This window comes from Poeciliopsis prolifica, unplaced genomic scaffold, assembly GCF_027474105.1.
Source record: "Poeciliopsis prolifica strain line A6 unplaced genomic scaffold, Auburn_PproV2 SCAFFOLD028, whole genome shotgun sequence".
Taxonomy (NCBI): Eukaryota; Metazoa; Chordata; class Actinopteri; order Cyprinodontiformes; family Poeciliidae; genus Poeciliopsis; species Poeciliopsis prolifica.
Window position 1 is genome coordinate 5,503,651 of NW_026562403.1, and position 25,102 is coordinate 5,528,752.

At 39.1% G+C, this 25,102-nt stretch overlaps 3 protein-coding genes across 14 annotated transcripts in view; 1 reads left to right on the forward strand and 2 right to left on the reverse strand.

Moving 5' to 3' along the window:
- Nucleotides 1-1,732: 1,732 nt before the first annotated feature.
- On the forward strand, nt 1,733-3,392 carry spaw (southpaw). Its single transcript, XM_055049082.1, has 3 exons — nt 1,733-2,018; nt 2,366-3,162; nt 3,235-3,392. The coding sequence occupies exons 1-3, from the start codon at nt 1,733-1,735 to the stop codon at nt 3,385-3,387; spliced, it is 1,236 nt and encodes a 411-aa protein (XP_054905057.1). The 3' UTR covers nt 3,388-3,392.
- A 2,682-nt stretch (nt 3,393-6,074) lies between these two features.
- On the reverse strand, nt 6,075-9,939 carry eif4ebp1 (eukaryotic translation initiation factor 4E binding protein 1). The gene is made up of 3 exons (XM_055049083.1): nt 9,480-9,939; nt 7,893-8,084; nt 6,075-6,626 (listed from the first exon to the last, which is right to left on the reverse strand). The coding sequence occupies exons 1-3, from the start codon at nt 9,613-9,615 to the stop codon at nt 6,595-6,597; spliced, it is 360 nt and encodes a 119-aa protein (XP_054905058.1). The 5' UTR covers nt 9,616-9,939; the 3' UTR covers nt 6,075-6,594.
- A 1,025-nt stretch (nt 9,940-10,964) lies between these two features.
- The window catches only part of ank1a (ankyrin 1, erythrocytic a), a 97,092-nt gene continuing 82,954 nt past the window's right edge, over nt 10,965-25,102 (reverse strand). For 9 of the 12 annotated variants that reach the window (XM_055049087.1, XM_055049084.1, XM_055049088.1 and 6 more), the window contains 5 exons: nt 24,709-25,057; nt 21,317-21,400; nt 20,895-21,041; nt 18,900-18,998; nt 10,965-15,406 (listed from right to left, as the gene is read on the reverse strand). In XM_055049087.1, coding sequence (XP_054905062.1) covers nt 18,927-18,998; nt 20,895-21,041; nt 21,317-21,400; nt 24,709-25,057 — 652 coding nt within the window. In that variant the 3' untranslated portion in view covers nt 10,965-15,406; nt 18,900-18,926. Of the gene's footprint in view, nt 15,407-18,899; nt 18,999-20,344; nt 21,042-21,316; nt 21,401-23,154; nt 23,654-24,708; nt 25,058-25,102 lie in introns of those variants that run through there. The other 3 variants (XM_055049096.1, XM_055049085.1, XM_055049097.1) reach the window with 3 other exon arrangements.

Genomic DNA, 25,102 nt, shown 5'->3' on the forward strand with positions numbered 1-25,102 from the left:
AGGAAAATGGCTCAGTCTCGTCGCAGTTGTTTTTGTTCAGTCCCTGGTTGTTCATGTGGAGCAAGAAAACAGCCTTATCTGTCATATCATGCGGACCCGGACCAACGGAGGCAGTGGATCCAGGCGATCCGAAGAGATGAAGGTCCGGACTTTTGCATAAAGACGAGGAGCACTTTCGTATGTAGCCGCCACTTCACACCGGAGGATTTTGTGAGCGGATCCACCACCAGCAGCCTTAAAAGTGGAGCTGTTCCTTCCCTGTTTGCCTGGAATAACTTCACTGCACCGGCAATGAGAGAGTCTGCTTTCGAGAGGGCTAAGAAACGGCAGTTTGTTCTCTCTCAGAAAGCTAGCCAGGCTGAAGATGCTACTGCGGACTATGACTACACGGCACATCCACCCGCAGGTGAAGGATAGTATATTTTCCATGTAAGATCATTTCAGTAATATATAACTGTTGCTATATTTACATTATTATTATTATTATTATCACATAATTATGAGATTATGTCGTCATGTATGTTGTGGAGAGATTAAGTCAATGGCTGTATACATACATGCTCCGACTCACAACATATATTGATCTTCACAGAAGTAATGTTTCAAATATATATTTAAAACTTATTTTGCTATTTTATTTTGTGGTTTTTTTGATGAAGCTCTGCATTATATTAAGGAGGCCAGACTTCAAAAAGTGGATTTGTCTGCCACACTTTTTAGCCGCTACTGTCCTCTGATGACCAGATCCGGGTCTACACCAGATTTCCATCTGAATGTGTGTTCCGGATCTTCTGGGAGTCCATTGCACCCTCTGCATCACTCCTGGTGTACTGGACCAGAGCACAGAAACTTGGAGAGGAAGTAGTTCTCCGAAAAAGAACATCACAAGTTCAACTCTGAATGGTTCATCAAAACTAATGTGAACTTTCTGGATAAAGTTCAATTTAACTTTAATTGAAATGCTTTAACTGGTACACTGGAAATGCAACAATTAGTAATTAAAATATGATCCAAGTACATTCACAATAAGACAAAACTAACTTACAAGCAACTTTTTTCATCAGGAGCTTGTTTTAATTAAGTAATTCCTTAATATTGACTAAAAAGTAACTTGTCAAAAGTGAAATAATCTGCCAGTGGAACTAGGACAGCTCAGTGTAACATCTGAAATCTGTTCTTTTTCAATTCGATTGGCGGTATCTGAGTAAAAGGGAGTAGATGACACTTTTCAGATAGTTTGTTATTAAGCTTAGCTTTTTGTTGATCCATCACATAAAATCATAACACACTGGTTGTAAGGTGATTTGGTTTTAAGAGGCTTAGAAGCAACCTAAACCTCTGAGGTTACTCCTAGGAGGTTTTAAATCTCCAAAGGTTACTCCTTTAGAGGTTTACAATGACTATTTTTACAATGCAAAAAAGGTCATTTTTTGCATTGTAAAAAAGGTGTCAATAATATCAGTGTTTAATTGTGAATATAACATGTTTTGCATTTAAAAGTTAGTTTGACAGGACAATGACCTTGGCTAAAAGCAGCTACCCTCTGGCCCTCTGATGTGCTCTGATGATCAGAGGAGCCTTTAAGATGCCTGCAGTGGTCAGGGGTCATCAAAGGGCAGCTGTCCACTATAAAAGGCCAGTCTACAGCTCCATCTGCACTCAACATCATTTGTGCCCTGGAACAGCTGGAGGAAGAACAGACTGAGGCAGAGCTTTGTGAGTTTCAGCTAAAATGGAGAGCAGAGTCCTGGCTGTCTTCTGCACGCTCTCTCTCTGCTCCTTTGGAGCCGTCATCTCGACGCGGACGCGTAAACTTCACACACACCTGGAGAACGGTTCGGCTCATGGAAACATGTCAGCAAATCATCGCAGCAGATATCCTTTGTACATGATGCAGCTGTACCGCTCCTTCAGTGCTGCCGACTCCATCGACTCACTGACTGTCAACACCTTTGCAACTCCAAGGGACCAGCTGTCAGCTTACAGCTCTGATTCTGTCCTGAGTCTAGTGGCCAAAGGTTGGTAAAAAAATTTTCTCAAACATTCAGGACTGTTACACCTTGACTGTTAGTTTCTGTCATCCAGCAGCTCCTTGGCTGTTTATCTGTGCTATCAGACCCTCCCTTTTTACAACTCAGCAAGTGTCAAAATGCTTATTGGACTTTAAAGGCTGTCTCTGTTTTATGTGGGGTGCTTGTATATTAGCCCTCAGACGGCCTGGTGCAGGGGGGTCCAATACACATCCTGCCCCGGTTCCCCTCTCACTTCAATGTTTTGACATCTGTCCAGCAACCTGGCCTCTCCACGTTCGCTCAGGCTTGGAGTGTCACACTTTGATTTCTCTTTCTCCTGGTTTTTCTCAAAGGTTGTCATCAAGTGGGCGACAGATGGATGGTCACCTTTGACATGTCTTCCATCTCCACCAGTGAGCTGGTCCAGCTCGTAGAGCTTCAGATCCGACTCCCAGCTTTCTCTGCCTCTCACCATGCCACTGTGGATCTATATCATTCCCAGAAGCACAGCTGTGACCCGAATGGGACTTCATGCCAGGAGTCAGAGGAGGAGGCTGTCTTCTTGGGGAGCTTTGGCGCAACACCGAGCAGCACAAAGTCTTCCTGGAAGGTATTCAATGTGACAAATCTCTTGAAATACTGGCTTTACCAGGGAGATGCAGTGTTGAGCCCAGAGGGCTCGGGAGTGACTCAGAAAGACGGCGGGAGCGGTTATGGGGATGAAGACCTCTTGGGAAGAAGTCACAGAAAAGTACAACATCCAACCACAAATCGGGTGATGATGGTCATCTTCTCCAAACACAATCTGCCCCAGGATTCCTCTGGAGCGTACAGTCTCATTCACACTGTGGAAAACTCCAAATATGTGACAGCTAACAGGGTCAAGAGCAATAGGCAAAGCCGGCGCCACAAGAGGAACCGGATGGAGGCCCTGCGGGTTACCGATGGAGCTGCACCTACTGTGGCTCCTGCAGCGGAGCAGGCTCAGAGGCCCCTGTGTCGCAGGGTGGACATGTGGGTAGACTTTGACCACATTGGCTGGGATGAGTGGATCGTGCATCCCAAGCGCTACAACGCCTATCGCTGTGAGGGAGAGTGTCCCATCCCTCTGGACGAGTCCTTCAACCCCACCAACCACGCCTACATGCAGGTAAGATGATGACTACATAGTATGACTCCTTCTAATTGTGCAGCTCATGTCAAATGTTCTGTTAACTTTCAGAGCCTGCTGAAACATCACAACCCAGGAAGAGTGTCGTGTCCTTCCTGCGTGCCGACACGCCTCACCCCGCTCTCCATGCTGTACTACGAGAACGACGACCTGACCCTGCGGCACCACGAGGATATGATTGTTGAAGAGTGCGGCTGCCACTGAAAGGATTCCTGCAGAAACCTGAATTGTTGTGTTTTTGTTTGCATATAACATTAATAATCAAGTATGATAACATTTCTTGTCATTCCCCTCTATTGAAAGCATTTCTGTGTTGAAATAAATGTAGTAAGATTTTACTATTCTATACATGTTATCAGAATGTAAATTTTAATAATTTGTCTATTTATAGATTATAATGTATATTTTGTATATAAAACATAAAAGAATATATTAAAATCTTTTATTTTGACAAATGTGTTTGGTTATGTGGCTTGTTCTCGATCACATGGTCTTGGAATATAGAATTTTTTAAAAATCTAATTAAATTTGGAGAGCTTCAATCATTAACAAAAAGATTCAGGAAGAGTATTATATGGAAATGTTCAAGTGCTATAAATTGTTACAGCTTACACCAACTATATAGTTCAATTTACACAGCCATTACTTTCCAAAAAACTAGAGGCAGTCCTTTTTGAGTTAGTTTTTTTTCTCACCAAAATTATACAGAACTAAATACAGAACCTTCTAAAAGTATTTAAATGAACATGTCAACAGTGTCATGTGATTCATAGAGAAAAACCAGCACAATCAAGTCACCTAACTGGTTATCAAAGTTAACCGCTGTGTGAATGAAGATGAATATCAAACCAGCTGTTCTGTGAAGGTCTCATAGGTCTGTTAGAGAAAATAAGAGAACAAATGTCTTGGAGGCCAAGGAACACAGATGAGACAGAAAGTTGTGGAGAGGTTCTAAGGAAAGTGAAGTTACAAAATCATTGTAATCTCAGATCTCATCTCAGAGACCTGATCAATCTGTTGGCTGGAGATGGACAAAGCATGGCAGTGGCACATCTCAAATCCACAAGGATGTGGTTGTCCAACTGAACCAACAAGCTGGGAGAGAACAATGGCATTGAAAAGAGAACTAGCCAGAAAGTCAAACATTACTCTGGAGGAGCTGTAGAGATCCACAGCTCTCTGATCATGTGGAGATCATCTGATGAGACTTGAAATTTGCTGCTCACAGATGCTCTTTGAGACTGAGCTCTGCTCAAATGGACAAATCTTGGTTTCTAGATGCGCAAATTTGGTAGAAAACCTGTGGAAGTAACTGCAGTCAAAGGCGGCTCTGTCAAAAGTGCAAAACACAAATAAGTCCAATTTACTTTCCCTATCACGTCTTCTCAACCAGTTAACAGATAATCACCCACATATTCATCATGCTTTTTATTTGCTGACTGCAGCTAACAGTTTAGCATGATTCCCTCTTTCACTTCAATCCACATCTCAAACACTTTACAGCACACCCATTACAGGTGTCATTAGCTGTCGTCCTTATCCAGGCTTCTTTTGTTGATTGTGAACAGGCACATGGGTTAAAACTACAGGAACCTCTCTGGATCAATGGACCAGAAAGAAGGCAGCAGTGCTTGTTTATCCTGGCAATGGGGGATGGAGAGTCAGGAAGCAGAGGTGACACAAACAAACAAAGCCTTGTGGAGGAATGGAGAGACTCAGAACCTGCATGGTGAAGCTACTGTGGAGGCGAATCTGGGAACGACTGGAACTGCACAGCTGATCCACGTTTACCCAAGATAAGACTAGACAGAGCTCAAACTTTAGGGGTTATTCTTATTTAACTCACTCCTTCTAGGCATTTCAATGAAAAACAATCCTTGAGAGCATAAAGTCAAGAAATATTTTAATATTAACAATGTTCAAAAAAACAACAGCAATTAAATACACGAGCCATTTTTATGTCTCATTCATAATTATTAATAATCTTTCTGTTGGGCTGCGACAATAAAATTGCACTACAATTTCAGTTTGTGTCTTAAAGTGTAAAGAAGTTCACAGGGGTGTAAATACGTTTGCAATATTGCAGATATTTTGTGCTTTTAATCTGGCAGATGGGTGACAATAAGTGAGCAGACTTTCTTGAAACTGATAGTGTAATTGGACTTTAGTACCACAAAATGAGTCCAAACTGAAGCCTCCCACACTTTGACCCGTCCTGAATGCACCATTTTATTCCATCTCTAACACAAGATTATTTTTTTAATCTATCTTTATGGTTCCAGTGGTTCTCATTTTGTAGTACATAAAACATAGCTGATGTGAAAACCTGCCTTGTTTGTATTCATGATTTAATCCAATCAAATCCAATAATTTGTTCATTTTTAAGAATGAATGTTAAGACACAGAAATATGCCAACAGATCATAGTAAAAATGTAAAATAACAGTTTTAAACACTTACATGTCTATCCAGTTGAATTTACAACATATATTTGAGCACATGGATAATTGTGTTTCATCCACAATTAAGGAGACTGTTTAAAGATCTGTGCAAAATGAATCCAACAGGCTTCACCTTGAAGTGAAATGTTGAATGGAAGGTAGGAGTTTCTCCTATGTACACTTGTATATTGACCTCTCTTTATTCAGCCCACTGGCTGAGGTTATCAGCCCCCAGCGGCTCCCTGGAGGAATTCCTCTGAAACCTTTCGTGTTGAACCGGCGGCACAGGAGGTTCAAGAGCCAACAAGTTATCCCAGTGAAATGTATATTGGCTGCACAAGTACTCTGATATCTAGTATAAGGACTCGTACATGTTTATCAGGCAAACATCTAATCCTAGGGGTAACAAAAAAGCTTTGTGTTTAATGACAAATGACGACAGAGAAAACAGTTTAATTGTTGTTTCCTTTATTTAACCAACAAACCGTGTGAAAATAGTTTTGTGACATAAAAAAAGAAGACAGTCTCACATTCTTTTTGTAACACTTGAGGTGGACAGCATTTGTGGTATCTGAAGGCAGTATCTGAAGACAGCTGGCAGGGTTATGGAACCATACTGAGCGACAAGCGCTTCTGGAATGAATGTATATTCAGAGGAATAGCTCGGCATTTCCTTCAAGTGCTCAGGTTACCCATTAATGAGGCTTTGCTGTTGTTAGGTACTTTTCAGTGGTGATTTTTAACTCGCAAGCCACTACAGGAGGCCACGTTTTCATGTTAAAGAAAAAAACAAAAAAAGGAAAAATTGTCTGAGCTTTGAAGCAAACAGAAAACAGCCTTGTTCTGCACAAAAGAACCAAATGAGAGTGAAACTGATGGATGCTGAAACAACATGATGATGAAGACAGACTGAAATCACCAGGTGCTCCTGGTCATCTCTTTGTCACAACATAATTGTTGCAAAGCTCTGCCTAGATGTCCATTTCAAACTGTGCGTCTTCACCTACAAAACACAGAACAAATGTTACTCACGGAAAAAAAAGACACACAAATCCCCTTAACAATATTCACACCCAAATAAAAATAATTTAAAACTAAATATTGATGATTATTTCCACTTTTAGACCTGATTGATTAGTTTCATGCATGTTCAGTCCCTTTTAAGTCACTCCAGCATTTGAAGCATGTAAGCCCAGGACTTTCCATTTCTTGATTCTCAAGAATACAGCGTCCAGTTCCGTTTCAGCTTTTACTTCATTAATACCTCACATTTTCTACGAGCGTCATCTGTTACATGGCAAAATTCATGGATTCCACAGTGGAGCAAAAAAAACCATCGAAAAAAGATGATCCTTCTACATCTATGCTTTACTAGAATATTGCACTAGATTTCTTTAAATTTATTTAATCAGGAGAAAGACATTAAACAATGCTTCATTTAAAAGAAACTGTTGTCTTGTCTACACACCATCTACTCAAATACTAACATTAGTCCGTGGCTAGGCTTTCAAAAGTCAAAATTCAAAAGGAATAGAAACATATTTAAAACTAACCAAAAAAATAAAACTTTAATGAAAAAATAATGCATAAAAAGTGCTGAGCAGTGGAGGTTTCAGTATTCACTTATCTATCTCAAACACTTGGTTTCACATAAGATGTAAAAGTTCAAACACTTGGTTGATTGGGTCAGATTCTGAATGGCTTTTATTTTTTATGCCTTTCAGCATTTTAAAAACTGATATTAAATCTCTGTATCTGGATGTTTTTTAGGGTGGTCTAACTTGTTCACAGAACTTTAAACACTTTAGTAAGACAAAATGAAAAATTAGCAATAAAAGACATAAAATGGCATTACCATCAGCATAAAAAGCAGCAAATACTACTGCCTTAAATGAAAGAATAATCTCCCAATCGATACAATATTCTTAACCTATAGAGCGCTTACTGGTTTTAAACTTTCTGAGAATCGGTTCTTTGCATTTCCACCATAATCACTTGTACTGCAACCAATATGCCAGCTCTGTGTGGTGGCCCAGGCTACTGGTATTTCTCATTTTCCAAAAAATAATGGAATCACTTGAATTTGTCCAAACTGCTAACCATATGTCAAACTAACGTATAGCTGCATGTTATCGTAAAAAAGTTGGAAAAAACCTAGCAAAGAGAACATTAGCAAACACTAGTGATGAAGGCTAACCATCATCACCATAACCTCAATGCATCTTATCTAAACTATGTCATCATATGTTTATCTGAGGTGTGAACATACCAGCATTGCTTGTTTCAGGAACAGGAATGGAGTTGTTGTTCTCGACTTCCCCATTGACAGTCTTCTCATGGTGCCCTTTGGATGGCGGACTGGTGACCCCGGGAATGGGGGGCAACCCTCGAGGAGGGGTCCTGGCCAGCGGAGAGCTGCGGCACTCTAGCAGGAACTTTCGGTCATAGATGATTCTGGTTCCTGTCCAAATGAACAGGTCAAGCATTATAAAAACATTAGCACAAGAGGAAAAAAAAAGGCACCCCGTGTGCATTGAAAAGAACGATACAACCAATCAAAGATCAAACCTCAGCTGCCAATAAAATAGTTGGACATGTCTGAGACATTTTTCTTTCTTTTCTGACAAACTCTCCCAAAGCAAAGATATGTTGAAAATTTGTCAATCCATTGGGGGTTTGTCATCTTTTTACAAGTAGCAAGTGAAGTGTGTATCGCAACAAACAACTTACTCTAATCATCACAACCGTGTACAGTATATTAAAAAGACAACAACTTTAGATTAAACAGTCATGTTTCAACACAAATCAAGTGTACTGTTTGTACTTAGTGTACAAACAGTACACTACTTAGTGTATAAACAGTACACTACTTAGTGTACAAACAGTACACTACTTAGTGTACAAACAGTACACTACACTGTACCCAATAAAATTAGGGAACAACAGTTGATTTAACAGAAGTGAAAGGGAATAAAACTGCTGAGAAACAGTGAAACATGCATACACACAAATCTAATGACTGACTTTTAATATGAGTCACAGTCACCAGGATGTCAACAAGATATTCATTTCCTAAAATCAGAAACCAGAGTTTAAAACAAAAAAGAATATCATTTAAAGTTAGACTGTCTTAGATGTTATGTTACATACTGTATGAGTAAAATACATAAAATATTCTCATGTATCATGTGAAGGCAGTTTTTATAAACTTGAAGAGAAAATGTTTAATTTCACCAGCATTAACAAATCTGTTTCATACTAAATGAAGGTTATATATTGCAGGTACTTATAAGCTTTTAATCAGCCTCCAAACTCCCCACTTCAAAAACTTGGAACTACCAAAAGCTGAACTTGGACCTCTGTTCAAAAAGTGCTGCAGCAGGTTGAATGAAAACCTCAGAGACGACAGCGCCCTCTACAGACCACATGTAAGGCGCACACACACATACTGCATATCTTTGGTGTCAGAAGTTGCAGGGATCTGGCCATATAACTCAGAGAGCAGAGGTTAAAATCCCAAGAAAAACTTCAGCTATTGGATCAAGATTGCAGATATAATGAAAAACTAAACTTTCAACACATCCAACTTAAAGGAGAAGCTTTGTCTGAAGCACGTCACCTCCACCTGAAGAATAACAAACAATAAAGTGATTGAGAAAGACTTTCTTCGTTGCGTTAGTTGCTAGCGTTAGCAGCTAGCTGCAGCAGAGCCACCAGCTGACTTCAGCAGTCCTCGAGGAGTTAGCATGAACACAACGCAGCAGAGCTGCTCCTTGAAGGTGGTGCTTTGTGGAATAGACTCTTTAGACGTATTTACATGCATAAGCAATGTGTGTGCAGGCAGTGCGGTCCGTACCTCCAGGCGTGGTGCTGAACAGGGTTCCCCCCGGGGTGGTGGAGTAGTCGTGGGGCATGTGATCCGCGTTGTTGATGACCACCCTCTTGGTCGACGGGATGGCCTTGGCAGTTGTCTTCTGGCAGTCGGTGGACATTTTCGCTCAACTGTAATGAACTTAAAACTGGCTAACTAAGTGACATGAACCAGCGACGAAGTCTAGAACAAAAGCCAGGGAGAGTGGCAGAAGCTGCCTTGGCTCAACAGAATGGCTCCTTTCTGCTAAATAAAAACAATAAATATCTACTTTTCATGAGTGCAAATCAAAAATACCGTCTGAGGTTTTCATATCACCGCCGTCTCACACACACTGAAAGTGTCGAGGATCTTTGTTACAAGGCCCTCAGCACACTTTGCTTCCACATGCACACAAAACACACAGACAGACAAACAGACAGACAGGCTGCAGGGAAGTACTGCTAAGAAAAATAAGCGGAATTGACCCACTGCGCCCTCTACTGGCAGACTGTGCAGGCAAAATCGCTGCAGAGAGTTGCATTCTGTCTACCGACTGCGTTCAAACAAACACGCAAACACACCGTCTTTATTGTGGGATTCTGTGAAAACTTATAAATAAAACTGCTGATAAATTGTTTGGGTTCGGCTTGAAAATATTTTATTTGTTAGAGGAACTCAAAATAATAAATATATAAAATAGGATTAAAAAAAACATAAAATAAGTTTTAGATTTCACCAGGTAAGTTACAGTATTAAAATCTCAAACTGTTTTTCAATCTTAAGCTAAGAAATATTTATCCTAATCAATATTGTTGTTTTGTTGACACAACTGGGGAGGTTTCTACAAATAAGATATTTTATTAGAGTGCTGATCAATCAAACATGCAAAAAAAAAATCTCAGAAAATTACAAACTAATATTGGATATTTTAAATTTCCAATATAAGACTGAAAGCAGGAAATTCAAAAAAGAGTGTTTTGTTGTAAGCCATCTTATTGGGTAGTGATAATAATATCCCTTACACCACCCTTCTCCCTGGCTGTGTAAGACAAAGACTTAAAGGGCTGTAGCAAAAGAAAATGAGCTGAAATATCAGTGGTACCCAACAACTGATGGTTCATATCTAAAACATGCTGCTGTGGAATATTGTCTCTTCTAATTGGATATTTAGCTGTCAAGGCATTGAGGTTGCGAATCTTCGAAGATACTTGAATGAAATGAGTCACAACCATATTTACTTTCCCTTTTGGATAGTTAAAACATTTTTAATTTGTACTTCATACCTGTTTCAGTGATTGATAGGGCAGCCAGTCATTTTGCAATCAGAAAGCTGTGTATTCAATTCCCACTCCATCCCTTCTCATGTCAACACGCTCCTGGACAAGGCCCTAATTCTCAAGTTGAGTACCGATCTGCGTGTTGGCATGAGCATGTCTGTGAGCTGTGAATTAGAGGATTTCACACAAGTATACACACTATACGCAAAAACACATTTCATTTCTTTATTAATTTTGTAAATGTTGAGCTGGTGTACAGAGTAAATTGTCAATAGATGCCCTTAGACTTTGATTAGGTTAAAAGGTTTTCACGTGTATATTTTAAATTCATGTTTGACTCTCCATGACAATAAAAAACAAAAACAAAACAAGTTAAAACACCCATAATATCCCCATTTATCCCCAGATTGCAGGCAATACCCAGAACTCAACAGTCTCTTGGTAGCTACAGCTGTATGATGCGAAAAGTACATCCATAACATAATAGAAATCCCAGTTGACAAGTAAGGGTGCATAGCATTCTAAGTAAATATATATATTTATATGTTCCATATATATATATATCAATAGCCTTTTTATGTTAAAAATATTTTGTGCATGTGCGCAGTTGCATTCCTTAGTATCGAGTAATATGCTATTGCGTTAATAATGTCTTCAATCCATTCTAAAGGAATATACATGTGTTCTCTAGTTTTTGCAGGAGTTAATATTTTTGCATGAACTTGGTGCATGGCATCGTTTTTGGCAGTCCCTCAGTGCAGGGCTTTCCAGGTTTTCACCTCGCTGTTGTGAGCACAGCGCCTCCTGCTGGCACCTGCTCGGACACCTTTCTGACCACATTCAGTCTGTCACCATGTGGAAGCCTCAGATTTGGCTCAGTCTCATATTTGGTAAGAGGGAAACAAACAAAAAACAACTAAACAGAATAGAGGGAGGGCTGTGTTGAGGAAAAATGCTTGTCATCTTGAAGCCACTGAATTCCTCAAGAAATTCCACCTTTTTTCAGATTGCTCCCCCTTGGTGAGTTTTCCCCAATAATCGGATCCCTGTGACAGTAACCCTGACATCAGCAGAGGAGTCATAAAATCAGTCAGCTTGTAAAAGCAACCCAAACATGTAGGAGGAATGAAATATCCCTTTAGAAAAGATTAAATAAATAGTCTTAAAAAGTAAAAAAAAAAGGGCTTCTAGCCTCCAGTAAAATAAATCCTGAAAAAAAAATCTGATGTGAACTTATGAATTATATTCATTATTATTGTTATTATGTTATATTTGCTCAAAGCCACATATATTATTTTGCTATTTTTGTTTCAATCTACTCTGTTCAGAAGGTGCAGCACAATAAAAAACTCAAAGGTGTCACATTCAAACCTTTGACACCAGAAAAAAATGGTAAAAGATATTAGCAAGTCAGCAAAAAATAAAATTAAAAAAAAATATCTGAAAGAATAATCATTTGACATTTCCAAAAAGAAACATAATGGGAAAATATTCGTACATATATAATATCAAGTTGTTTATATACTTAAATTTTGCTCATTTCATGATTCATTTTATTAATATATGCATTTTAAATACTCTGTAGTGTAACCAAAAAACAGGTGTTACGTTGTATGGTGCAAATTGTATGCTGTGACAGACCGGGAACTACTTTCAGTTCAATACATTTTCAATATATAATATTACTTTCATGAGTTTTAAATAAGATAATAAAATATAAATATCATCTAACAAAGAGATAATTGCAAATACTAGTCAAGGCTTTCCTGTTTAAAAACCGTCCTTCATGTATGTTTGTGATGAAGTGAGGAGGAAGTCAAATGTATGATGAGCAGATACTGAGCTTAAAACAGAGTGAACACCCTAATATCTATTAAAATACAGAGCCAACACATGACAGGACTCACAGTAATACCACCACTTTACATTCATCGTTTCTGGCTGTGGAGCCTACTAAACATTTACAGATGGATGCTTATTGCGACATTTCTGTGGTTTATATATTTTTGTCTGATAAAGAGTTCAGAGGGGAACACGGCATCGGGATAAAATGCATGTCTAGACAGTTTGCATCATGTGAGATGGCACACACATATTGAGGTAAATCAACCTCTAAAATTAATCAAAAAGTTTATGTATATAGTCTGACTATTTGCAGTACCACACCCTAACCATAATTGTCCCCTTTTCTGGGACAGAAGAGGTACCCAGAAACACATGCAAACTTATAAGGTGCATATGAATGTCTTTAAGATTTAAAACTGCTTGGACACACCTACATTCTCAAATGAACAACAAAATCAAACTTTGGGCACTTTGCAGATGAGATTCATGCAGTGACAGTTTTTGACATGGCTCACCACCCAGGGCGTCATTCCATCAGAGATGTCATGAGCATGCTCAGTCATTGAAGAGTGTGTTACAGTGGAAAACTATAAAAAAACACAAAAAAACTAAACATTTATACAATGTAGGATGGGAAAGATGATGAACTTGGTATCTGAGTTGTAGACCGCTAGAGATATTTCACTCTTTTTTAATAGTTTGGACAACATTTTCTCTGTTTATTCAAAATTTGAAAAAGAAGACTGAGACTGTGGAACCTGAGCTGGATTATTCTGCTCTGTGTTGGTCGGTGCCACTTCTTTAAAGCACAGTTTGAGATTCACAAAACTTTCAATCTTTATGTGCAACATTAAAAAGTTAAATTATAATACTTTATTCTTTTAGAATAAAGTGCTATTCTAAAAGTAATACGAGCTAGAAACCATACAGATGGATTAAGCATGAGTTGTTCTACAGGGATTTGTGCATATTTTAATCTATTTTGTGCCATTTGTGCAAAAACCGCCACTTGATTTATGATATGAAGTCACACCAACATAAACAATGTTTTTGTGGATCAAAATACGCAAAGGTGGAATCCTAAATTACTGACATCGTTTCTGAAAAAAGAGAAGACTGTGAAGCTGTGATAGGGTTTAGGAAGACCGTGACCTTTGATCCTTAAATTTCCATTCTTTTCTCACACTATCACACATAAATATGCTTTTTTTCCTTTTGCTAGCAGTTATTGCTCCTTTTGAATATTACATGAATAAACGTCAAAGAAAGTGAATTATTACAACGTAAGATGAATTGAAAGGAGAAGAGATTGGAGACGAGGGGGAGCCAGGCTCACAGTTACAGGTCAGTATTACAGTTTCTCATCACAGTGATCGGTGACTGACTGCCTTTGCTACGTTCCCAATAGCCATCCAAAGGACAAACATCAGAGCTCAACACGACCTCGACCCGTGACGCGACGCTCCTCTGCCTGCCCAGTCAGATCAGTGCTACATTGCCAGTGTTTCAGCTACCTCATCGAGTGACATCGTCTAGTGGAGGACAGGTGATCAGTATGTGCACCGTGTGTGTGTGTGTGTGGTGGTATGAAATGCTGGAGGATTTTACTGGACAGCTGCGAGTGGAAGGTGGGATCCTGTCCTCTATCAGGGAAGGAGGACAGGACTGCTACATGTGCTCTGATAGGGTGACCGCAGAGGGGAGATACATTATTACAAAACGGTGTGGACGAAACCAAAGCAAAAGAAGAGAGATGGAAAAGAAGTTTAGTCTCCTCATAAACTTTCATCTAAACTGTTTCCTTCTGCACAGAGAAGGTCTTAAAACTGCCTCCTAAAGATGGAAAAAGACCCACAGTACAGCAACTGATGGAGGAGAAGTCCGTCTCTCTGCAGTCTAAATGGTGACAGCAAGTGAAAGGTGCAGAAAAATGAGCATAAACTGAATTAAAACAGGCAGAGTGACATAACGATTGCATGTTCTTGTACCCACAAAGATCTCAGGATATATAGACTAGTATTATATAGGTTCTGACAGAACAGATCTAACAATAAAACGAGGAAGGAATCTCTTATGTACATGAAAGCAGCATCAGTGGCATCGCATAGAGATCTCAGAGAACATAAACAACACACGTAACACACTGTCACGTAGAGCTTGTGAGTGCATACAATATTATGTACACTGATATTCTTGGGTGGTTAGAGGAGCTTTGTTGTGCTCGGCGCACTGAGAGGGGATTAAAACGGATCTGTGTGTTGAGGAAGAGAGGAATTTAAGTTTGTAGTCTCTTTTTTTTCTCTGACTGATAAACAGTTAGTGTCCTGGTTAATTTAGAAATCAGACCAGTGATTGAATAAACATTGCATGCCTGTCCCATCCCACCCCCTTCACCCGCCCCTGTGTTTCCCTCTGTATTTGTAGTTAAAGACAGGCCATGCGGCAGCAATCACTCATGCTGATACAGATAACAGGAAGCACATGTCGGTTGCGTTTCTTTCTTTTTTCTTTTTTTTTTGCCTGTGTTTGGTTTTGTATGAAATCATGCTTCTAGCCTAGTAGGATTAGTTTTTTTTTTTAAACCAGAGTTTCTTAAAAATAAAGAGGTAATAAAAACTAGAAGTTAGATCTTTATCCTTTTCTTCTGAAACGTGCTGAAAGTTGGCAACGCCGCTGTCGTTGTGTTGGAGGGGGATTTCGTTTTCATTTGTCTGCCAGTCCCTGTGTGGTCTTCTGCCTGACAGCTGCTGCTGGTCATGTGTCCATGTACGATTGTTTCGGTGAAGGGGTTGAATCTTGCGGAGAACTCTGTGGATAGAGGGAAAATCACTGATGCTGCATTAAGCTCCAAATGTTTTAATAGTGTACAGGTGCATCTCAGTCAAGTAGAATGTAAATTTGTCTCAATAATACTTTAATTCATGAACTCATGTAACATTTATTAAACAGAAGGCTTCATTTAAATTGTTTGGCTCTATTAATGTTGGTGACTACTGCTCAGAGTTAATGGTAACTCAAAAATGAGTTTTATTAGAATTTCACATAGGGCCAATAATTTTTTTATACTAAAATATTATTCTTTGAACAACACACAATTATGTGTCGTAATAAACCAGCCGTCCATTAGACAGCCAGTGACACCCGCCGGTAAGCACAAAAGAACGTTGGTAAAGAACGTGGTAGAGAGAGTGGTATATTTAAGCATGGAAAGTTGAGTGGAAGGATGGTGTTGGACAAGCAATGAGTGATACCCACAGCTTCAAGAGTCAACATAGAAGAGGAGCTCTTGCACTCTTTGTCTTTAAACACTCCTGAACCAAAAAAAAAAAAAAAAAAACACCAGACATTTGTTGGGCTACAGAGTAAAGAAGGAAAAGATGTTGCTCATTGTTGAGCTCAGTTTGTGTCAGTGGCAGCTAGCAGTAGCACTTCCAGTGTCAGCTGCCACAGCTGCCGAAAGCTAAAACTAGGAGGCCAATAAGAGGCCATAGAGCAGCCAAAGCTGCTGCTGCTGTTTTGGGGAATGCCAATTTCGCTTTCTAGTTATTTTGTTTGTTAGTAAATAATTATTTTTCAAATGGTGATATCATTGGTTATTAAAATGTGTTAAACCTGTCATATTTTGACTGCATTTACTTGAGGAAGTGGCTTTTCCATGAAGTAATATTTGTTGTGGCAGATGCTTTGGCTGCCACTGCTTCGGTGACAAATACCAAAGAATAAGAGAGTTTCTTTAAAATGTATGTGTGTCTGTATTCTTATTTTGTTTTTTTGCTTGTATTGATTTGTTCTAGACTTGCTCATATTCTTATTCAATTCATATTAAATAATTAATCTCCTCCTGCTGCCAATAAAACAACAGCAGATGCCTTAGAATCAGTGGTAGCTGCCCCACTTTTTGGTGGCAAATGTACCATATTTAATACCTTCATAGATATTGACAGTAAATATCTATTTGATTCATGGTCTGTTAACTGTGGGTTCAGTAAGTTTACATTTCAGGAAAAAAAAAACGTATGTGTCTATTTGTATAACAACAGTATGCACTGTTCTCATTTCATACTGATTTAGTGAACTAAATAAACTTCCTTATGACACTCTAATTTATTGAGGTGCACCGGTACAAAAGAGATTGCATGCATAAACAAACATTTCAAAGCAAACATGACAATTCTGTGCAAGAGATTTAAAAGTGCCGTATTCCATGAGTTTGGTAAAATGCTCACAATTTCCCTCATGTACAAACCACAATCTTTATCTCAGTTCCAACACGCCCCACTTTACTGCTGCTGTGGCATTTAACCAAAAATGGTTGGCAAAAGCAGGTTAACATGCAAGAGTGAGGCACTTGAAACATCAGTAGTCTCAGGAATGTCATGGCCTTTATTTTAGAAAGGGCAAGTCACCATCACCCACACACACACACGCACCCACACACACACACACAAACACCCAGACCCACCGCCTAGTGGCTCAAATTCTCCAGACAACAGCCTTGGCAGCTTTGTCCTTGAGCGCTGCCACTTTACAAGATCTGTCTTGGTTTTGCTGACAGCACACTGTGTCAGACTTTATCAGACTTGTCACAATGTGCACAGAGAAAAACCACGGACCCAGTACAACTTTAAAGATCTTTTTACATTGAGAATTTGGAATTATATTTGTGTTCTAGTGCAAAATGAAACTTGAAGGGACAATTTTAAAGAGACGTATGGATAAATATATATTGGAGAATCATCATGTCAATAAGAAAGTCATCAAGGGAAATAAAGTATCGTCTTGTCCTTAAGATTTTTTATTCACAAATATAACTCCGTGCTGTGATGTGAGAATGAAAAAGCACAGAAGCAGTTAAGGTTTTCAGTAGTTGGTTAGCAATCTAAAAAATTAAAAACTACTTGATTACAATTATTTTTCACAAAAGCTAATGAAACTGCATATAAATAAATTAATAACGATAATGATATTGAGGTTCATCGAGTGCTTTTACAATAAGGATGAGAAGGCATTTTTTGACTTGGGGTTGTGTGGTGTTGCATCAGTGGTCAGTATCTTCCGCACCGTAAACATCATTCTGTTTACTTAAGATAGATTTTCACTTTAGAATCAAGCTAACAGTTAGTCAAAGTAGTGCAAAGAAGAACGCGCACAACCTAATCTTATCTTGCACCGTGTGTCCAAAGATAAGAATATCTTATCTTTAGCAAAGCACAGCATTCGGTCTCAGCTACACATGCCAAATATTGCTGCTTCGGCACAGAGAACAATTCATCCATTCTTCTCTCCAACATTACTGATGAATTGTTGCCGGGACTTGTTTCGTTTGGCAAACAAGCTCCATGCTACAGACACTTCTTGGTCTGCTAAACACTCAATACACTTCCATCCTGCTTCATGGCCACCTCTAAAACCACATGGAGGAGGTAAACTGTTCATTACTTGAATGAATGATGCAACCCTGGGTAACTGGCCAAATGGCCAACATCCAAAAACACCAGCAATATTTACAGTAAATATCTATTTGATTTATGGTCAGTTAACATTATTGGTAATTAGCAGGGAGCGATAACTAAAGGTTAAAAATAAACAAAATACTGGTTAATTCAACTGCTGCAAGATATTTCTTGACATGGGTTTGTCAAACTGGGTTACTGTTAATTCAAATAGTTTCTGGGTACACTTGGTGCCTCAGATGCACTGAGACCTTGGCTGCTGACCAGAAATGGAGCATCATCAGTTTCCACCGGTTATCAGTTTTTACTGAGCAGCTGTCAAAACTGCTCAGTCGAAACTGCACTGTATTTGTGATGTTAATACAGTGCAATACCATCACAATACCATCACAAAATGTGGCCAAGGGCCATGATGGAGGACGAACAGTGAATGTTCACTACATATTCTGTAGTGTTGATTCGCATAAAACCTCCTGTACTATTTGTCCAGAACGTCTTTATCTTGCTAATTCCTATTTAATCATACTAAATAGTGGTCAGGATTTTAAAAACTCTGTTTTCCCAAACTAAAGTGAATCAAAATACAATTGCAGGTAAGATGGAGGAAAGATACTGACTACTGATTTCTTCACAGAACCCCTCTACACAATGTTGAGAGAAAAGATTTCCATATTGTTTTAGCTACAGTGTCTATTTGCTGATAATTTTTTCACGTTGCTGTGCCAGTGTAATGTTACATATCATTAGTATTTATTAAAAGATAAATTTAGATGCATTTAATCCAGAGAGACCAGATTAAATGTTTTCTAACCACAGGTCAGACGAGGCACTGTAGGTCAGTCCCATACCTGCAGGGACGCAGCACTCTGTCTGCCTCACTGCTTAACTCTCCGCAGACTGGCACATTTCACTATCTGAGCACCTTTCTTCACATCCACAGAATCGGTCTACGTTGTGGGGAGAGGAAGAGGGAGTTTACACCAAATGAAGTCCCGGAGTTGAGGACAGATGGAGGAGACAGAAGGGGAAAGGAAGAGGCTTAGAGAATATTAGTAAAGGAGGATATAATAAAAGAAGAATGGAAACAGAAAAAGACAAGTTGGAACAATAGAAACATATCAGCAGAGAAAGAAAATTGTTCAGACAAAAAAAGAGAAGACAGGCAGCAGGAATAATGAAATGTGAAAGAAATGTGCAGCTGATAGGAAAGGAAAGAACAGATTAAAAAAGTAAAGGATTTATAAACAGTCAAGCAAGGATTGAAATCAGGAAAGGTTTAAAGATGGATAAAACAACGGGAATGTGGTTCAGAGTAAATAGAAAGTATTTGAACAGACTGTTAAAGGCCCAAATAAACATGCATCCGTCTGAACAGAAGCTAGCATTTGTACTCCATGAACCTTTTCAGATTTTTTCTAGTTTCAACCACAAACTTTCGCATATGTCATTGGATTTTTATTTAATACACAAAGTGGAGTTTAATTGTGAGGAAATAAAATAAAAAATTTTTCATTTTTCTTTTGCTAATAAAAATCTGAATAATGTTGGATGCATTTTTACTCAACCTTTCTGCATCGGTGTATTTAAAGCTGTGGGTCTTTTAGTGTATGTTTCTGCCATAATTGCTCAGACCACATGACTCTCTTTCAAAGCAGCTTCCTTCTTGCTTTAATGCCAGATTTGTGGAGTGTGTGGCTAATATTTGACCTGTTGACAGATTCTCCCACTTCAGCTTTAAGCTCCTTTAAGTTACTATCTTCGCTGCTTGTGTAATCAGTGATCAATAATCAACCCTTATTTGGATTTCTATTTAAGGTGACCAGACATGACCAGGCAGGTTTGCAGTAGAACCTGTCCACAGCTTTTGTATTGATCAATTTTCTATGTGCCTTCGTCTTCATGAGGATGTTTGCTCATATTTCTTCTCTAACAATCCTACAGGTTATCATAAAGCAGCTGTATTGACAAGATTAAACCACACACAGATTAACTCTATTTACTACTTAAGTTTCTTCTGAAATAAATTGGTTGCTCTGGATTTTACTTTGGAATATCAAAGTGGCTTGATTAAAGATGCCACAGTTTTCTGATTTGCATTGGTCTGTCTGCAGTTCTAACAAAATAACCAATGTTTGTGGTTGTAGCGTGAAAAAGTTTGAGAAGGTTCAAGGGGTATGAACACTTTTGCAAACTGAACTAGAGTAAGAACTCTGTACCACATGCCACATTAAACCCATTCGATGACTAAAGGAAATGTGAATCAGAGGTAGCTTGAGGGATCAGGACACAGTCGTAGTTGAAGGACTGAGCTTTAATAAATGCAGGAAAACAGATGAATCACTCATTATGAGGAGAAAGAAAAGTTATAGCTATAACAATTGCAGGAGGTAATTTCATTCATTGTAGCGTTGAAAACAATCAAAGTGTAGGAATGGCTTAATGATGACAAAAATGAATAAAATCTGAATGAACTGATGGAGTTTTGCATCTTAGCCAAAGCAAACAGAAAATGAGAGACTGTGTTTTCCACAAATGTAAAATAAAAGAACATGAAAAAAACATTTGGATGGAAATAAATGTAACAGAAAGTCAGTGTATAGTATTTACCCAAACACACTGAAACTGGTTAGCTGGTTTACAGACAAACTAGAACCACATTCAAGCTTACTGCTTTCATCTCTTTATGTTGAGGCTTTTGCACTGCTTTACACTAGCTAATCCTCATATGGTGTCCAGATGTACTATGGGACGTAATTTAATTTAGCAAATTCAGGTCTAAAAATTCCTCTTATTAGTTGAAAGCTGAAGAGAGCCACACAGCTGTCTGCAGATCAGAAGCCCACCTTGCTGCTGTCGCGGCCTAGGATGGCGTAGCTCAGGTACTGCTCAGCATCGCCCTCCAGTTCGTTGGCATCCAGCAGGGCACCCTCCACTTCCAGAACCCCTTCTTCTCCCAAACCTTTCCCTCTGCGCACAACTTTCCGTACAATCTATTCCACATTTCAGATGTTGGCAGACAGGAGGTGGGGGGAACAGACGAGGGCGAGTGGATGATAAAGTAACAGAAGGAGAAGAAGAAATGTTGATGGAGAAAAAAAAACTGTACTAAAAAAAAATCATCCAACATGAAATGAATGAAGAACTCTGATACATCTGACAATTGTTTGACTAATCATTATGGGGGGAAATGCTGAACGAATATTTAACCGAGAATGAAGAAAATCCTGATTTCAGTGTGGCTATAAGGCATGTTGAAAGTGCTGACCTTCTTGGTGACGATGTTTCCATGTTCATCTGTGAACTGTTCCTCACTTACTTGCCCACCAGCAAGGTCTTCAACTTCATCGCCCTGTAGACAACAAATGCTCATGTTCAGGCTTTCTTATTTAAAAACTAAAAAAATACATTCTTCCTAAATTGCAGGCATGAACTACCTGAAATATAAATATATATATATTGAACTAGACATGCCTAATTTAAGACAATTTGAGATATTTTGGAGTCTAAAATTTGGAGAATCTTCTAAGGGTATTCCTTGAACATTTTACCTGCACAAGCTAAGAGAGGTAAATCTATCTAGCTCTTCATAGTAGCTCTGGGTTGCTTTTCACCATGAGTCACATATTTGCCCAATCAGTCAATTTTGTTATGCTCAGTCTCATTCTGAGTCCATCAAAACTGTTCATTTCCCTTGACCTCTTTCAGAGTACAATACACTTTCAAATTTTTTTTTTTACTATGATTTTATGAGACCCAACACAAAATAGTAGATAATTTTGAGGAGGAACAACAATAATTTTGTTTTCTCTTTACCTAGAAACTCAAAATCAGTCAAACTGAATACAGAAACACCATAAACACTTTGTTGAGCAAACAACCTTGTATTTATTGCTATCCATCTCTGTTCCTGGTGAAGAAAACCCTTTAATGTTGCCGACACTACAGTTCACAGTAGAGATTATGTCTTCATAGAAACGCGCAGCATTAATTTCACCACGCATTAAGCCAAAACGTTTTAATTATTCCAACATATTATGTGTGTTCCCACCTGTCTCAGCTTCAAGTCTGCTATAAAGTTTTAAAATGTCATTTGTTGCTTTTCTCTGCTCAGTTCTCAGGTAAAGTAGAGATTTGCAAACAACATTCTGATTTGAGTTATTTTTCACAGTCCTATAAACTTGATTGCAGCTACCAATGCAGTGTGGATGCAATCAAGTTACCTCTCCACCAAATGGAAACACAGACAATCAGACAGCCAACAGCTTAAGAAGACAGAGATGTTGATTTCAGGATCTATTAATTTTACATTGCATACTTAAAATCACAATGCATGGGGGTCATTAAAATCCTCTTTCATCATTAGATAGGTTTTCTACAGATTGTATACACTGCTAGATATTAATTTAGAAATTCTTGGACACAATCACAATGAAGTTGATAAAACCTGAACTTGCATGGACATTTATAAAATCACCATGTTTCCACAGTAAGGTATATGTCTTTAATAAAAAGATGTAAAGAGGAAAGAAGTTGATGAAAGACCAAAATATGTTAAAGGAACTAAGGCTCAGAGTTGTCAAACTGAGTTTTATCTATTTTTATGGCAGCAGAGGATAATGCTCTAGAAGTACTTCTGCTTTCCAGTCACAGCATAGGCTTATTAGATATTATTACTGCATCATTATTTCTCAGCAAGCATTTATTGTGCTTGTTCCACCTAATTGCAATAACACACGTAAAGAATCATAAACATGTGAACAAGAGCCTTTTTTGCTATAAGTCATATTCACACATAAGCAACTTTTTCTGACTATATCCAGATGGCTTATTGCTGATGTTAAACCCAGAAAAACACTTTCGACTTTTTTAGTGTGTCCTTTGAATCTACATTTAGATGCCAATAAATGGTTCTATACTGCATTCATTTTCTGCTTAGATGGAAAGCATATATGTTTTTTCTGTCTTTTTTATGGGGCATGGGGTATATGAACATCATTGCATCTTTCAATCAATATTACAACCTGGTATATCCTAACAAACGTATGAAACAATGTGTCGCAAAAGGTTTTTGTTCAACTTCCTTTCTGCCCCTCACGTTTGTACCTTGAGGATGACTCTGCGGCGGACCACCCTTGTGGTCACGTTCTCCTCCTCGTCAGCGACCCCTTCGACCTCACCCAGCTCATGGTCCAGCTGAGCATGTATGTAACTGAGCACAGTGCGCACAGAGCCGCTGGCAATATGGAGGACGTTCTGGCAGCTGATCACCAAGAAAGCCAGCAGCACAAAGCTGAAGAGGAGCTCGGTCACCAGGGCCCACATCGCCCCAGTTTAATGCCCAGCACACCGACACGGTCTGCACAAAGCGGCTTCAGCTACTCCCTTTTTCCCAGACTGTCCCCTTTACTGTGAGAGAGAGCAACAGCTGCAGCTCTTTCCCCTCTTGACGCTGTTTTGGTGAAAATGGTGTCTCAGATCATTTTTGTCCTCCAGCAGCTGCGGCAGTGGGCCCTCCTGACCCGTCTCTTCCTTACGAGAACCCAGTCAAAGATCCAACCAAGAGCAGCTATGAGAAGCTTCTATTAACACCTCTCTGACTTTCAGCCCACGTGATCTGTGGGCTTTAAATACCTCCTCCTGCTCCTGTGTAGCTTCATGTGTTGTGGTAATACACCAGCTTTAACTCCTTATATTTTCCTTTCTTTTCTTCAGAACTTAAACAGCAAAAATCAGGCAAAAATAACTAAGTTACTGACACAGTAATGTACGTCCCAAATGAACCCAAATAGTTTCTTTAATAGTGTTCACCTAAACATGACATTTACCCCATAAACATGGTAATTCCACTTTGATATTTGTAGTCAAGCAATATCATAGTTAAGATTTGCCTTTGGTAGTGTTTTCTGTCTGTCATGTGTACAAAGTTAAGAGGTGGGAACGACTTAGGGAGAGTCTCATGTAACACGAATGGGAGTCAAAGAATGCTTTCTATATCTGGACCTTCATACCATTAGTGGCCATCTTGGGCTCTGGAGTGTCTGTGTGAGTTTCTGGAAGTGACTTTTGTGATCAGTGGTCAGTGTCTGTATCTCAGATGTCAAACTCCAGCCCTCAAGGGCTGGTGTCCTGCAGTTTTTAGATGTACCACAGGTACAAAACACTGGAATGAAATGGTTTAATTATCTCCTACTTGTGTAGATCAGTTCTCCAAAGCCTTGCTAATGACCTAGTTATTCTATTCAGGTGTGGTGCAGCAGAGGCACATCTAAAAGTTGCAGGGCAGTGGCCTAAACAATAAATATAAAAGTACTTGGGTTTGGACAATATTTGCATTGCCAGTGAAAGAAATTCAGATGAGGGAGTCAGATCATGACCAATACCTGGAGTGAATATAATGAAGATCTTCAAAAAGTAAAACTCAATCATTTTGATTAAATGAGGAAATAAAGTAGGAAATAATGTTCATTAGCAGCCATTACACTGCATTGATCATAACTATAATTTGGTTCTTCCAAAGCCAATTTCACCATTTGGAGGTAATTTCATTGGTCATTGAGTGTGCAGTCATTTGGTAATGTTCTAAATCTTTTACAATTCCCACTTACTTTGAAAAATTGTGACTGAATTTTAAAGAAAATGAAAGATCAATGCACTCACCTGACCTTTCAGGCGCACGTCGTCCCAGGCTCTCAGTTCTGGTACCCTGTGTGGGAATCCCAAACCCTTCTCAAAAGGCTGGGTACCTCTGAAGTGGCCCCGTAAAATCTCAGAGTGCCCCATGTCCCTCACGGGTTGAAGCAAGGCCTCCTGGGACATTAGGGATGGGTCTACATCCACAGCATTACGTACAGATGAAATCATAGTCTCCATGGCCTGCCTGGGCTTAGACTGGGTGCCCACCCAAGACTGTGTGGGGTCAGTGACAGGCATCCATGCTGAACCGGTCTGTTCCTGCAGGTAAGAAAGGAAAGAGCCTCCTCCACTTCCGTTTCCACCATTAGCTGACCTGAAAGCAGAAGATGAGTGAGGACACTTAATGTCACAATGAGTT

Bases quoted from the DNA above. Each gene is read 5' to 3' on its own strand.
- spaw (XM_055049082.1), top strand. From the start codon at position 1,733: ATGGAGAGCAGAGTCCTGGCTGTCTTCTGCACGCTCTCTCTCTGCTCC. The intron at 2,019-2,365 runs GTTGGTAAAAAA...TTTTTCTCAAAG, and splicing joins CCTGAGTCTAGTGGCCAAAG to GTTGTCATCAAGTGGGCGAC. The intron at 3,163-3,234 runs GTAAGATGATGA...GTTAACTTTCAG, and splicing joins CCAACCACGCCTACATGCAG to AGCCTGCTGAAACATCACAA.
- eif4ebp1 (XM_055049083.1), bottom strand. From the start codon at position 9,615: ATGTCCACCGACTGCCAGAAGACAACTGCCAAGGCCATCCCGTCGACC. The intron at 8,085-9,479 runs GTACGGACCGCA...TCATTTGGACAG, and splicing joins GTTCAGCACCACGCCTGGAG to GAACCAGAATCATCTATGAC. The intron at 6,627-7,892 runs GTATGTTCACAC...TGTGTTTTGTAG, and splicing joins TCCTGAAACAAGCAATGCTG to GTGAAGACGCACAGTTTGAA.